General features: G+C 37.6%; 1 protein-coding gene across 2 annotated transcripts; it reads left to right on the top strand.

Annotated features, from left to right (window-relative positions):
• Nucleotides 1-86: 86 nt before the first annotated feature.
• On the top strand, nt 87-14,570 carry CD164 (CD164 molecule). Of its 2 annotated transcripts, none has more exons than XM_081140867.1 (6): nt 87-629; nt 3,623-3,715; nt 5,055-5,129; nt 6,571-6,606; nt 10,289-10,336; nt 12,035-14,570. In XM_081140867.1, the coding sequence occupies exons 1-6, from the start codon at nt 458-460 to the stop codon at nt 12,199-12,201; spliced, it is 591 nt and encodes a 196-aa protein (XP_080996993.1). In that variant the 5' UTR covers nt 87-457; the 3' UTR covers nt 12,202-14,570. The 2 variants fall into 2 exon arrangements, with proteins under 2 accessions (XP_080996993.1, XP_080996992.1); XM_081140866.1 differs by having other exon boundaries at nt 352-629; nt 6,568-6,606.
• Nucleotides 14,571-14,786: the final 216 nt, after the last annotated feature.

The raw sequence follows: 14,786 nt of genomic DNA, 5'->3' as shown, positions 1-14,786 counted from the left end.
GTCGCGGAGGCGGGGCCCCGCTGTCACGTGGGGCCGGGATTACAGCCTCGCTGGTTGCTTTGGCGGACGCCGCCGTCACGTCACGTAGGTGGTTCCATCCAAGCCAGGGTGGGAGATGTCCTTATTGCAGGAACAAGACAAGCCCAGTTGCGTCCTCTGTGGTAATCTTGGGGCAAAGAAAATAGTTTCATGTGTGTCTCCAGTTCTCTTGGTATAGTCTAGTCTCTTTGAGGCACAGCATCCCTCAGTTTCTTCTCGATGCCTCTGTTCCCGCTCCCGTAGTATTCCAGTTGGTATCGACCGCACCCCCCTCTACTCCTCGGCGGCCCCGCACGTGATCCTAGCGCGCTCCCGAGGGGGCAGCAGAGACTTGGAGGCGGCGCCGCTGGAGACAAGAGTGAGCAGCCGAGGAGTCGTGCGCCGCAGCTGTCGCCGGAACACCAGCGCGGAGGTCGCGATGTCGGAGCTCTCCCGCCTGCTGCTCTGGGCTGCTGCCTGCCTGGCCGCGCTCTGTGTGCTGACCGCCGCTGAGCCCAGCACCCTGGCCCCGAATATGACGACTTCGCCCACCAACGAGACAGTTACGACGTCGTTGAGGACCCTCGCGCCGTTAACCACTCTAGCACCAGGTGGGTGCCGGTCGGTCGGGCTTCCTGCCCTCGCTCGCTCCGTCGCTCGCTCCCGCCCGGCCGCGCTGCCCGTCCTGCGTGGTGCGCGCTGGGCCCCCCGGGGCGATCCCGCTCGGGCAACATGGCGGCCCCTCCAGGGCCAGTCGGGGCCGGGCGCGGGCTGGCCGTGGTGGGGAGGCGCTCCGCTGGGAAGGGGCGGCCGAGCCCCGGACGCCGTTGCAGTTTCTGACCTCAGGGTCCCAGTCCGAGGTGCTTTCTAAAAGTACCTCGTAAGCCCCAGTTTTGCCGTAGGCTCAGAAGAGGGGACGTGGCTGGCTTCCGCGGTGGCGACAGGGGTCGATTGTGGGGCGAGGCGACGTGCCTTCGCAGGTAGCGACGAGACCGAGCTCCCTTTCCCTGGGTTTAGTCGTTTGTCCACCCAGGTCCCCACTCCGCAGGGAGGGTTCTCCGGAAGTTGGCAAAAGAGGGAAAGAGAAACTGAAGACATTAATTTTCGTTTGTAAATAAGTCGCCTGAGATTTAATTACGGTAAGTTTGCGGATAGGTATGGGATTTATCTGAGGTTTGAGTATTTAATGAAAACTTTAAACCCCATGCTTTGTTAAAACGACGGGAGGTACCCATTCGTGTACCCAGTGCTTCGCATACGTCTCTTAGGCTAAACTAGAAAATGGGTGGTGAAACCGAGGAGAGAGAAAGTAACTTTGCCGGGACCGTTTGGTTAGTAGATGGTGAAGTTGGGGCTGGAACCAGGTCTGTCGCTTTCCTAGAATCCGATCAAGAACACACCTTTAGTTAAGCTCTGCAGGCTACTGGTCGAGGCATAAAGAAGAAATTGGCACTGTCGTGATAATACAAAAAAGAAGGGAAGATAAATTTGAGATAAGGTGAAGAAACTCTAGGTATATAAAACCTGCAATCTAGTGTGATTGGTGGTTCTAGTTCAATATTGGGTAGGACGTAACTGGCATTTTGAGGGAAGAACTACTGGTTTTTACCTTGGTTTTTATTCTTTCAGGTTGATCATATTGTCTTACAATGTCTTCCCTAATTTTTGTATTTTATAAAAGCTTAATAAACTATGTAATGAACTTGATATTAGAATCAGAAAGATGTAATGGTAAAATTAAAAAATTTTTAGACCTGGCCCGTGTGGCTCAGTTGGTTGAGCGTTGTCCCTGCACCACAAAAGGTCACCGGTTGGAATCCCAGTCAGGGACTTCCATCCGGTAGGGGGCATACAGGAGGCCCCCAGCGGATGTTCCTCTCTTCCCCTTCCTCTCTCTCTAAAATCAATAAATATGTACTAAAAAAAATTTTTTTTTAATGAAAAGAAATTGCAGTACAATACTGGAAGTTCTGACGGCACTATTTTTAAGGTGGTAGAGTGGAATATGTTTTGCCTCCTGATTATTTGGCAGTTTCCTCTCAGAATTGTAGTTTTGTTTTTTTTGTTTTTTAAAGAGAAGCTTGGAAATATGAAGTTAATTGCCTTTGTGTAATTCAAATACATGCAAAGGAGGTAATTTGTGTTTTCTGTAAGTAGTAGTTAGATAGGCTGCCATCTGAAAGGTAGCAAGTATAGTTCATTGTAAATATCATTCACTGTGCTACCCAAACATTCATCATCCAGCACAAAAGATTTTAAACAACTAGCATTTTTCATTTGTATACAAACCTCTGAAAAATTTAATTCTGCTTTGTGACACCCTCCCCCCCATATATGTCCCAGTCTCTGATAAATACTAATGATGAAGTATTGAAATGCATTGCTTCTGTGTTGAACAGGGTTTTGTGTGCGTGTGTTTAGTGGGTTTTTTTTTTTTTTTTTTTTTTGAGGTACAGAGAAGGCGAAGGAGAATGTTTTTTAGAGGCATCTATCTTCTAGGAAATGGATGGAGTCCAATTCTATAGTCCATTTGTTTGTCCAGACACTGAATTGTAATTAGCCGTCTTTGAAGTCTTGTTTCTGGGCCATTTGGCTTAAATTATTTAAAAAACCTTGCTAACTTGTTAAATTACATGTACATGAATGTAGCTCCCTCCAAATGTGTTGTCTCTTATCCTCTAGTCGTGGAGGATGCTGGAAAGAGTGGATAATTTATGAATTATGAACCTAGGGCTTTTCAGAATGGGCATCCTCAAATCTTGGGTTCAACCTGTAATACGTCTTTATTACTGTTAAAAATTTTAGTATCTCATCTGATGTTTTGGGTCAGTGATTTCCTGGTCTGTTGTTGGCCTTATAACAGTGTTTTTTTCCAATATTTTTATTTTTTAAGGATGCTTTAAAATGCATCAAGAAATCCTGAGTGTCTGAAAGAGTTGCCATGTAAAAAAAAAAGTTGTTTAGATAGGTACCATGAAGTACTGAGTGTTCCCACTAACTTGTGTTTTTTCCCCCTTCCTCTTGAGTTGACACTGGCTTCCTAAGTAATTTAAAATGATTGTAATTTCTTAGCCGCTTTATGAAGTTTTTTGTGTGTGGTTTAAAAAAATCACATGAGATCTACCTTCTTAACAAAATTTTAAAGGCACTGTATGGTATTAACTATACGCACACTGGTCTACAGATCTCTAGAACTTTTCATCTTGCATAAAACTCTATGCTCATTGAACAATTGTCCATTTCCCCTCTTCCCCAGTTCTTGGCAACCATCCTACTTTCTGCTTCTGAATTTGACTATTTTAGATACTTTGTATAAGCGGAATCATGCAGTATTTGTGTTTCTGTGACTTGCTGATATCACTTAGCATATGTCTTCAGGGACCATCTGTGTTGTAGTGTATGACAGGATTTCCCCTTTTTAATGACTGAATAACATTCCAGTTCATTACCCTTTCACTTGTTGATAGACTATAAAGTTTTACCATTTTTCTGAGTTAGTAAGTCTGGTACTGTCTATAATGCTTACTGTTTAAAAAAAAATAAGTAATACAAATTCCAAATCAGTTGCCAACTAATTTATTTCATACATTCCTCCCCACCCCAGAAATCTGTGAAAACCACAACAGCTGTGTTTCCTGTATTAATGCTAGCAGTGCTGTTGCTAATATTACCTGCTTTTGGATGGAATGTAAAGAAGGTAAGAAACTTTGGGATTGTGTTAATTTTGAGAATGCAAAACTGTTTTGTTATAACATTTTAAAATATACTACAGGATATTCTTGAACATTCAAAAATTATGTAGAATGTTTACGAAAGTAACACTGTTTTTTCACAAATCAAATACAGTGCCAATTGCTTTACACTTCCCCCTAAAATCTCTTCTTGTCTCCCATCCCCCCACCTCTCACTTAATTCCTTAGACTTGATAATTAAGGCTCAATAGTTTTGAAGGAAGAGAGATTATAGACCTTTGTAGGATACACTGAAATCAGCTGTGAAAGAAAGTTGTGAAATTTTCTCCTGAAACTTCCCCAGAAACATGTTTGAGGCATTTATCCTCAGTGTGTGCTGTAGATGAACCGTAGAGAGACCTTATGAAACTTAAGGGAGAGAAGGCCAAGGTGGTGCTTCTGTTAGGTTTTAAAGCTAGCTTTAATTGGAGGGGTAAAGAATTGGATGGAGGTAACTTTGAAATGCCAGCTAGGTTTTTGTTAGAACCATGGGATTACAGCATAAACTATTGTTTTCTTAATGTAAGGTACTTGTATTTTTTTCTCCCATCAGTATAGCAGTTTTTACATATAAAGAAAAAGCCAAACTACATCTTAAGCTTTTTTGTTCTTCACTGAAAAATTTAAGAGTTCTGAACATTATATCACTATGTAACAAAGTTTAAAAGCCTCTTTTAAAATTAGGGTATTAAATTAATCGGGGGTTAAGTTTTCTCTTGTATAAGAGTCACTTTTTTGTTTGTTTGTCATAAAATGGAATTTAAAAGTTCATCCCTCTCCTTTGTGTTGCAAGGTTGGCAAGTTTCGGAGATTGAATGCCTTTCTGTAGGATATGTTAGGGAAAGCACTTCCTTACTCTTGCTATGTCTTCCATCCAGGAATTGGTTTTAGAAAGTGTAGAAAACTAATGGAGAGATCTGGAACAGAGGACTTACTGCTTCCTTCAGGGTAGCTGCCCTGTTTAACTAAGCCTTTATTAGATCCTCACCACTTCCTCCCTCCTGAATCACCCTTCTTGTGGATTCTAGCAGCCTTCCTTGTACATTAGTCATACCACAATTCCAAGATCTAAGTTTATCTGTTCATTATGTTCATGTGGATTTTAAAAGGATAATATTTGGGAAGATCCTATATAATATTGCTAAAACAGTGGAAAGAAGAATAACAATATTTTGTTGGTCTGTGGATGGACTTCTGTAGTGTTTATGCCTGAGTTTGATTTTTGAGAGCTATTCTGGAGCTGAGTCAGAGATAATAAAAGTGAGTGATTGGTGCTGTTTAACTTGTTTGTTTTTTCTTCCATAGCAGGTAAAAGCTACTGCTCACATAATTCAACAGTTACTGATTGCAAGATGGTGAACAGTACAGATTTCTGTTCTGGTAAGTATTCTCATTGGCTGCTAGGGAAAGTGGCCACAGAGAGGTGAGGAAGATCATTGCTTCAGGAAGCCTTATTTCAGTATTTGATTTGAAGCATTTCCATAGTTCTGATCTTGTTAGAAATTTCAGTATGAATAGCACTTATATTGATTGCTAAAAGGACAGTGTTTTGAAGCTTGGTTTAGTGATTTGGCTATACTGTGGAATGCTGTAAGTACAGATGCCTTCTCCATCGTTGTTGTTATTATTGTTATTTTCACTCTTACAGAAACTCATTGCACTTTAGTCCCTCTCTTTATTTTCATTTTATAGGCCTGGACAGTCTTGTTCTGGCAGTTTCTTGGTTACGGTGCTGGTGAATGTCATAATGTCCAGCACAGTTTGTGCTGTGGTTAAATGCATCTTCTCTGTATTCTTCCATTTCCTGTACTTTAATTTGAGGAACCTGATTACTCTTTAACCTTTACTCTTTGCTCAGGAAATAGTTAAAACTCCTAGCTGAAACAGCAGATTTTTCTAACAAGACTATAAATTATAGAAGGAAAGTCAAGCTCCTAATTTGGTACACGGTAATAATTAAATTGAGCAAAAGATTTTTCTGGAAAGTGTCAGTAACCTTGAAAGACTATCTTTATTTAATTTTGGTAGGAGTTTTCCCATCTTCCCCATCCCAACTTGAACTTTATAACTAAGAATTTCATTCGTATGAGATCAGTTACACACTGTGTAGAGTGCAATAACATGGTTTAGGTGGTAAATGTTAATAGTTATTTAAATGTGTGTTAGAAAAAACTAATAAATTATATCAGACTTATGGTTTCATGGTAATGTTGCTTAGAAACAAGATTAAGTAAAACATTGTAAGAGACATTAAAGAAAAACTGAGCAATTCTACTTATTTGGTGATGTATCAAATTACAGTGATTTAAGAAATAGATTTACTCTGGTCTCCTGTAAAGGAAGTCTGGGTTCAAGTGCAGCTACAGGGTTATAGTAGCAGCTCTACAACCATTAGGGACCCAGGCTCCTTCTAGGTTTTTATTGTTATTCCTCAAAAATGGCTTTGATCTTACTGTCCAAGGTGAGTTCTCATGATTCAGCCATGTAATTGGTTATTCTGCCAGCAGGAAGAGGGAGGGAAAGAGAAGCCCATATCTACTTTACATGTGCTTCATGGAAGTTACGCATGGCTACCTAGCTGCAGGGGAGGTTGAGAAATGTCTGCGGCAGGGAGGGAAGTGTCACTGAAAATTGGTGCTCCTGTTCCTAAGGAGGGGGAGCGTAGTACTGGCTGAGAGCAACTGTCAGTCTTTCTTCACAGGTGGCACTAAAATGTAAAAATTGTAAAGTGGCACTCAAATGACTGCAGGGTTGGAAATAGTGTTAGAGATTGTGATATTTTAAACAGTTTTGACTTAATGTTTTTGTTTTTTTTAAGTAGCGCCCACTGCCTCTCCGTTGCCAACCAATTCCACAGGTAATACAAGATAATTGACTTCTCCTCTTCCTCCTTTCAGGACTTTTAAGTGCTGTTGATGGATAACATTTTAGTAAATAGCTAAAAGGTGTTGGTATAATTTTAAAAATTATACATACTTAGTCTTGGATCGCAATAATTACATTAATGTGTGCTGTTTGTGACAGTGACACATGGCTTTGGTGTTGCACATTCATTGAATCTGAGTGGATTTCCCATAGCTTTGTACATTGAGTCCACAAACTGCTTTTTGTGGAAATCCTCAGAAATACAAAAGCCTAAAGGAAATTAAAATTCCCTATAACTCTCATCATCCAGAGGTACAACAAAATGTTTTAAGTGATTAAGTTCTTTAGTATTTTCTATGTGTAGATCTAAAAAACGTCTTATGAAATTGAGTATATGAACTTGCAGGTTTGACTTGTGTCCCTTTTGCTGCAAGCATTGTTGTGCACACTTGACACATCATGCTCTTGGTTAAATCGTTAGGTTGGAATACTTTATAGGAAAGATTTGCCGTCATCTCTTGACAGAATTGATTCAGATAGCATTCCCAAATGGTTCTTTTTAGACTCTCAATACTGATTGCTTTCCAGAAAGATAGGCTTTTCATTCTCATCAGCTTGAAAGTTTTCACCACACTCAATAGCATTAGATAATATCTCCTTTTAAAAATCGTCACCAATTTGATAGGAAGAGTAAATAATTTAAAAGCAAATAGTCCAGTACAAGTACTAGGCTAGATGATAGGGATACAGAGACAGAAGTAAGACAACGTTTGGTCTGTTGCAGGAACTAGGAAGAGGTAAGCAAGCAGTGTGTTAGGGGAGTTGTATGGGAAGGGGTGTGTATTGAGTAGCATGGTATTTGTGGTAACAGCTTCCTGAAGATGCTGACTGAGTCTTGAATTTACCCTGGTAAGATATGAGGAGAGTTTCCCAAGTGGAGCAGGGTGGTCAGTATAGGTGAAGGAAATGTGAAAGAATATAATGAGATCAGGGAATTGTATTTGGAGTGTACATTATAAGGTGAGGAAGAGTGAAGCTGGGCAATCGACAAGTCAAGAGCCAGATTGGGAAGTGCCTTTGTATTCCTTGGTGGTAGATTTGAAGCAATATAGGTCCTCTGTGATGAGATTTGCATTTTAATAAAATGATTTATTCTGACAATGTGGAGAGCAGACTGGAAGGGAGACTAGAGTGAACACGAGGAGGTTAGATAACCTGTTGTAGTAATTCTAGAGAACTAATAGGGGAAGAGTTGCAGACGTACACAAATAGACTTAGGAAGTAGAAGGCATAGGACTTGATGAATGAGGTGATGGGAGAGCTCTTAGCTAAAAGTACAGCAAAGTTGATCAGTGTAGACAGTAGTGAAGTCCTAGAGTGGTTTCTAGGGAGGAGAATAGGGTTTTAGGAACAAACTCTTGAGAACAGTAATGTCTAAGGGGTGGAAAGAGGACTGAAGAGGAAGCTGAGTGGAGATGGGAAGAGGAGAGAGCCCAGAGAAGTGTGTCCAAGAAACTGTGTGTGTGTGATGTAGGTGTAGTTTTTTCAGAGGAAAAGGTGGTCAAATGCTGTAACAAGGACAAAAACTCATTTTGAAAGACTTAGGCTGTGGTGAGCTAGCTTTTACCAGGTTTTGCTAGCCAATTGTGCACAGCTCTTTCCAACTGCACATTTCATGATTCCATGTTGGTAGTTTGAATTACAGCTACAGTGGAAATATTCACACCATGGAAATCTGCAAATGCTGTGAAACTTTATTTTGGAGAGCACACAGTGGTGTGCTCTTAAACCTTTAGCACTCATTAGAAATCACTGACTAGGAAGGTATTAAAGGTCATTGAAAGCTGAGATGTTGAGAGAAAACTTATTTCCAGAAGGTGGGATGTGAACAGAAGGGGAAAGGAGGAAATGATTTTCCCAAAGTCATTGTGAGCCTACTTTTAATTTCTTCCCCATGAGTCTTGATGTATCCTTGCAGAAAATGTATCAGTTGAGTGACAATTAATGGTTGAAAAACAAACTTTTATATGTCCCTTTCCATGGCTACTGCTGAAGAGAGCAAGTGGGAAATTAAGGGACTGTTAATGCAAAGAGAATTTGATTTATATAGAAAGGTGTTCAGTGGGGCTAATAGTCTTCTGCCAGTACAAATAGTATAAATATTATAAACACAAAACTATATAAATAACATAATAAAATGACTAAATGTCAGAAATGTAATGGAAAATATTCATAATAAGTGAAAGACAAACTGTATTAAGTAGTTCCAGTACAATTTATTTTTTTGTTCCATACGTGCCTAGAGAAATAGCTGGCAGGAAAAAACATGCTACTCAGAGTGATGGGATTACTTACATTTCTTTACTATATTTTCTAAATTATCACCAATAGCAGCTTTTATGACTTACGAATTATTTTTTTAAATGAAAGTAACAAAATAAGGTCAGCGCAGGTATATTTCCTAAGTTGTGCCTAATTTTGAATATTTTGTTAATTTAATACTTTGGTCAAAAATAAAACTGTATAAATGTTCAGACAAAATTAATAGTAGTGTTTTAAGATTGAAAAGGATTTTGATATATGTTTAATTTGTAAAGTACATTTTTTTGCAGTTACACAGAATGTATAAACAACAACAATAACTTTGAAGGGACCATAAGTCTTAAAATAATCATACTTTCTAATCTGATGGGAATTCTGTATAGGAATCAGCCCTGTCAGAGATGAGATCAAGTATTTCCCTGTAAGATGTTCACAGATAGCATGGAGAAATGAGAGGTGACCTAACAGTCCAACTAAGAGCAGGGTGGGTAAAATGTGTACAGTGGTAAGAGAAAAAAGGGTACACACGTGTATGAAAATATCCATGGGTGTTAACATATTTATTAGTATCTATCAATAGTATCAACACTAACAAGTCCTTTAATGTAATACTTTAGTTCCTAAAATGTTATATTCCATCTAATTCTTCCCATGAGTGTACATTTGTTCAGAAGCGTCATCATATAATTATTTGAGCTTACATAGTTTGGTAGGCTAGAGCTTCCCCTGGACACTTCTAATCTAAATTGGGGGAGCTGTGGCCTTAGCACACCAGTTTTTATGAATAAAGTTTTATTGAAGCACAACCATGCCCATTCATTTGCATGTTGTCTTTGGCTGCTTTTGCACTATACAGTGCACAAAGCCTAAAATATTTACTTTCTGCCCCTTTAAGAAAAGTTTCCCAACCCCCTGAAATGAAGAAGATAAGCAAATCTTGATACCCACGTAAGAAATACTGAGTTGCACTTGTTTCTTACCTTGACTTTTGAAGTTTAGTTTTTGTATTAGAAGCAATATTATTTATAAAGAACCTATAATTCCCTCACCTAAACACTAATTCCTGCCCTTCTGTGTGTGTTTTTGCAAACTTGATCCAGTTGTATACATAGACTTTACATATAGATGTTAACCTGGATACAATTTTATGATTGCTTAATGTTTTAAAATACATTTAAAAGCTAGTATTCTGGATGTGTAGATGTTAGTGAACCATTAACTGAAAATTGGCCTTTATTTTCTAAAAAATTGAAAGCATGTTGAAGTTGGTGGCATTATTTTTAAAAAGTAGATGCTAAATAACTGGGAAGTTTAGAAATTTAAGTTTCTAATACATTTTGTTTACCTTCCAGCTGGAAACACAACTATGCCTTCCTTTTCTACAACTGCTACTACGCCAGGTAATTGAGGTTTTTAAAACTCAGTGAAGCTGGATGTATGTGTACCGTTGCCTTTTACTATTTCTGCCACCATTTTCCAGTTTTACTCATGAATGGTTGTGAACTGAAACTCATCTTTTATGTTTAGAGGACAACACAGTGGACTGTTAAAGCAGTAGTGATAGGTTTGCTGAGTCCTTTTCTAGTCTTAGTTTGTAATCACATTTGGCATGACACATTAGAATTAAATAATGTGTTTCCAAAACCCTTTAGTACAACTTGTAGGTGAAATCTAATTTCTTATATCTTAAAAGTTAAATACTGATCAATGTTAGGCATTGGTTTTGTGCTGTATTAGGCCATAGCAATCTGAATGAAGATAATAAAGCCGTCCTTTTTACTGAAAAATACCTAAAAAGCCAAGATCACTATTAAATGTCAATCTTGGCCATATTTCTTACAATTTCTCAAATTCCTTTATAATAACGCTTGAAAGTACATGTGAAAATTAAGTTACTAATTAGTGATTTGACATGTTAATAAACTAAATCATTTAGGTTATGCCACAAGACACAATAGATACACAGATTAGGAACTCTTCCCTCTGTCCATATTTTAGACACTTGTTCTGTTTATGGTGAATCTTGGTAATTTTTTTATCCTTTTGTCTTTATTCTTACACTACCTTTATTTCAGTTTCAGTGAAGCCATTCTGTCTTCACAAGAAGAAATACAGAACACTTATAATTAATTTTAAAACCGGCCAACTTGTTACGTACAGCCACCAGAACCAGTGTTTATTTGATATTCTATTTAAGAAAAAAGTAAAATTGATTTTAAATATGAAGTTTCTTTTTATTAAAGTGAGTGGTGCTCCCCTTGAAACATTTTACTCCCTGAGAAGGAATTCAAATTTTTGTGCCTTTTTTACCCCCTCATGACTTGGTAATAACTTTCTCATAATGTAAAATCTGCTGAGTAAGGTTTAAGGTACTTTTAGTAGCCCTGCTGGTGTCGCTCAGCGGTGGAGCATCGACTATGATCCAGGAGATCAAGGTTCGATTCCTGGTAGGGCACGTACCCGAGTTGTGCACTTGATCCCGGGGCGCAGTGGCAGCAGGGCATGCAGGAGGCAGCCGATCAATGACTCTCAGCGTTGATCTTCCTCTCTCTCCCTTTCTCTCTCTGAAATCAATAAAGATAGATATATTTTTTAAAAAGATACTTTTAATAATGAGTTCTTTTGCTTATGGAGTTATAAATTGCAGATACTTAAGAATGTTTTTGTAATTTGGAAAATTGCAACCAAATTTTTAAATTTACCTCATGTATTTATTAAAATTCAAGTTTGTGCATTTTTAATACAAGTATTAATATTTACTCTAGCAGGATCTTTAGTCTGAAGAAATTATAAAATTTTAAAGTGCTTCGCATGTTCCCAGGGCATAATTTATATACCAGGAGAGTCTCTTTCCTTCATTTCTATATTTGAAGTTGTATAGCAGCATTTAACCACTTGATATGACCAGCGAAATGAAGAATGGAATGATAATAATTGTCTTCCTCAATTGGGTATAAATTCTAGTTGTAAAGACTTGTCTCAAGAGGAAATATTTCAGAAAATCTAACAAAAGACAAAATCGAAACTCAGGTGGGTCTTGAAATTATGTGATAGAGGCTCATGAGACTTATCGTTATTTCTTCTATCTTATTTAACAGGTTCAACTAATGCCACTTTAAGTCCAACTTCACAACCTATGCGGAAGTCTACCTTTGATGCAGCCAGTTTCATTGGAGGAATTGTCCTTGTCTTGGGTGTGCAGGCTGTAATTTTCTTTCTCTATAAATTCTGCAAATCAAAAGAACGAAACTACCACACTCTGTAAACAGACCCATTAGATTAACAAGGACTGGCGTGTAACTCAATGAAACCAAAATACTATCTTTCAAGATGTCCCACATGGAAGACGCTATTCCAGGATCTTTAAATTTTCAAAGGATGCATATAGGATATTTTGGAGCATCATGCTGGAAGAAAAATCAGTTAAATCATTTTGCTCAACAGGAATATTTAAAATATTCTGCATGAAGCCTTGTGGCTGTCTTCTTTCATTTTGTATGGCTGCTGCTGTGGGATTATGTTCTTTTTTCTTGACATGCCCAATGTAACTCTGTAAGGGATGGAAAACATTGTCCTGCGCAGACAACCTCATGACTTTTGGCAGTTAAATTTAGTCATTTTAAACCCTGAAAGCTGCATTATTTTCATCCTAACTCAGGATGTAGTTCAGTGGCCAGAATTGAGAAGAATGTGCCAAATGAGCATGAATCAGGTGGATTTTTGGCTATCATTTAAAAAATGGAATAAATTTATAGTTTAATATTCATATAGTAAACTATCCTTAGAGTAAAATTTTGTGCTTGATAACAGTTATTTTTTCTACATTAGAAATAAGACACCACACAGGGAATTACATTCCAGATTTAAAGAAATAAATGGAAAGGATACAAAGTATAGCAGGTTATTGTTAATACTTGTAAAGCACCTTATATCATTGAGAAAAAGAGCAGTGCCTTAAAGACAGACTGAAGGGTAGAATGTAACTTAAAATGTTTGTGATTTGTTGTTCCCATCAAGGAAGGTAAAAGGTTGATCTGAAGGTGTAACTTCATGTGAGCAGTAGTAAACCTGCTTTTAGATACCATACTGTTAATATTTAATTGAAAACTTACCTACTTTCAGACCTGAGTAAATTAAGCTAAAGGATATTACACAAAGCTGAAAGTCTTCATATGTTGAACCTCCCAAAATACTGGCTGTTAAAAATATAATAGAGACTAAAATTGATATAATTATATTTTTCTTTGTACTTCAAAAAAGTATTTTAACACTTGTATCTCAAAAGAATTTTCACCAAGCTATCTTGAAAAGTAACTTCTTTCATGAGGCAAGAAGGAAATAATCAGTTATTTTAGAGTCATTTACTAACTCTTTAAATGAGACAATCATTTAAGTTGTGTTTTGTTTTTTCATTTTAAGTTTTGAGACGGCAAATGTGACCAGTGTAATTTCAGAAAATCTAAGGATTTTTGGTACTGTAGATTTTTAATAATGATTGCCCTGGATAAACAGATTGTACTTTTTTCTTTCTTCTCTGCCAAGCTTTCTTCTTCCTAGTTTCAATTCCCTTAGTATAGTAAGCATGCATACTTTTATTTCTTTAGTTTTCTTAGGAAGCACTAGGTGTTTTTTATTTTAGAGGGAGACTTCTCCCTCCTGCCTTTGACACATTGGATTAGTTCAGAGGCTTAAATTGGTTTAAAATGAGCTTTTGCTTTTCTAGGTCATTAAAATTGTTTTGTTTTCATTTCTTTAGCCTAGAGTGGCTGAGTTTAGCTCTCAGTTTTCAATATTTTATGGTAGGAAAAGACAAGTTGCTTAGGTCCATTACATAAGCCAAAATTCCTTACATTTAGATAATTAAAGGTTCTTTAAATGAAGATTTGCTTGTTTCTTAGTTACTTGCTGGTACAGCTAAAGTTTGTTTTACTTGCACATTTGTATGTACACCTAATGTTTTCAAGTGCCTTAATTGTTTAAAATCTCTGACTTCAAAGGTTTTTGGGAAAAGGTAGGTTTACCTCACATTTTTGTGTTTTCATTAGTAGTAGTAGTCTAGGTACCTCACAGAAACTTTTATTACGGTGCCATGGCTGTTAGTTTTTAGTGAGTGCTATAAGATGCAAGATTTATTTGAAAGTGTGCAGAATTTCCATTCTTCCCAGAGTGGCAAAAATTGGCTACAGTGGTGTGAATGCCTTGTCACATGTTAATGTCAACACGTACGGTAATTTTTGTGAAAATGTAGCAGATGAAGCCTCTCATCTTCTGTAATTTTGAGGACTGCTCTAACAACAAAATCATATAATATGAAACTAGATTTTGCAAGAAGAGCTCTTACAACAGAACTCACAGCCTTTTTCCCTCCTTCCTTTAGCAATTTAGTATCTGGAGCCATTGATAATTTTTGGGTTTTTTTAATCCAGAAGGTATATAGAAACCTTTTCAGATTTTTCATCTGACTATTTCATGCAGATGTAGTTCTATCAAAATACCTTATTTTATCTTAAGATATTTGTTGTACAGGCAGACACTGCTATATTTAGAAATTTCTATTTTAGTTCATGAAAAACTGCAAAACCAATCTGTATCATGTACCATACTGATTTAAAATAAATCTACATGTTTATTGAATTTATGTTCTTTTTTATTAACTGAAGTGTGTATTTGCTTTTTGGTTATGACAATTAATGCTAGTGAATTTACCTTATCTCTGAGAATGGGTTGTGTGCTCAGTTTTTATTGCTCCCCAAGACCAGCAGATAGTAACTAAAGTATGTGTTCATTCGTGGAGAACAGAGCCTTAGAAATAATAGTTGGAGGGATGACTTTTTATGCCTATGGGAGTGA

This window comes from Miniopterus schreibersii (genome assembly GCF_964146895.1).
Source record: "Miniopterus schreibersii genome assembly, chromosome: 6".
NCBI classification, from domain to species: Eukaryota; Metazoa; Chordata; class Mammalia; order Chiroptera; family Miniopteridae; genus Miniopterus; species Miniopterus schreibersii.
The sequence above is the reverse complement of the archived record's forward strand: the minus strand, read 5'-3'. Positions and strand labels throughout refer to the sequence as shown.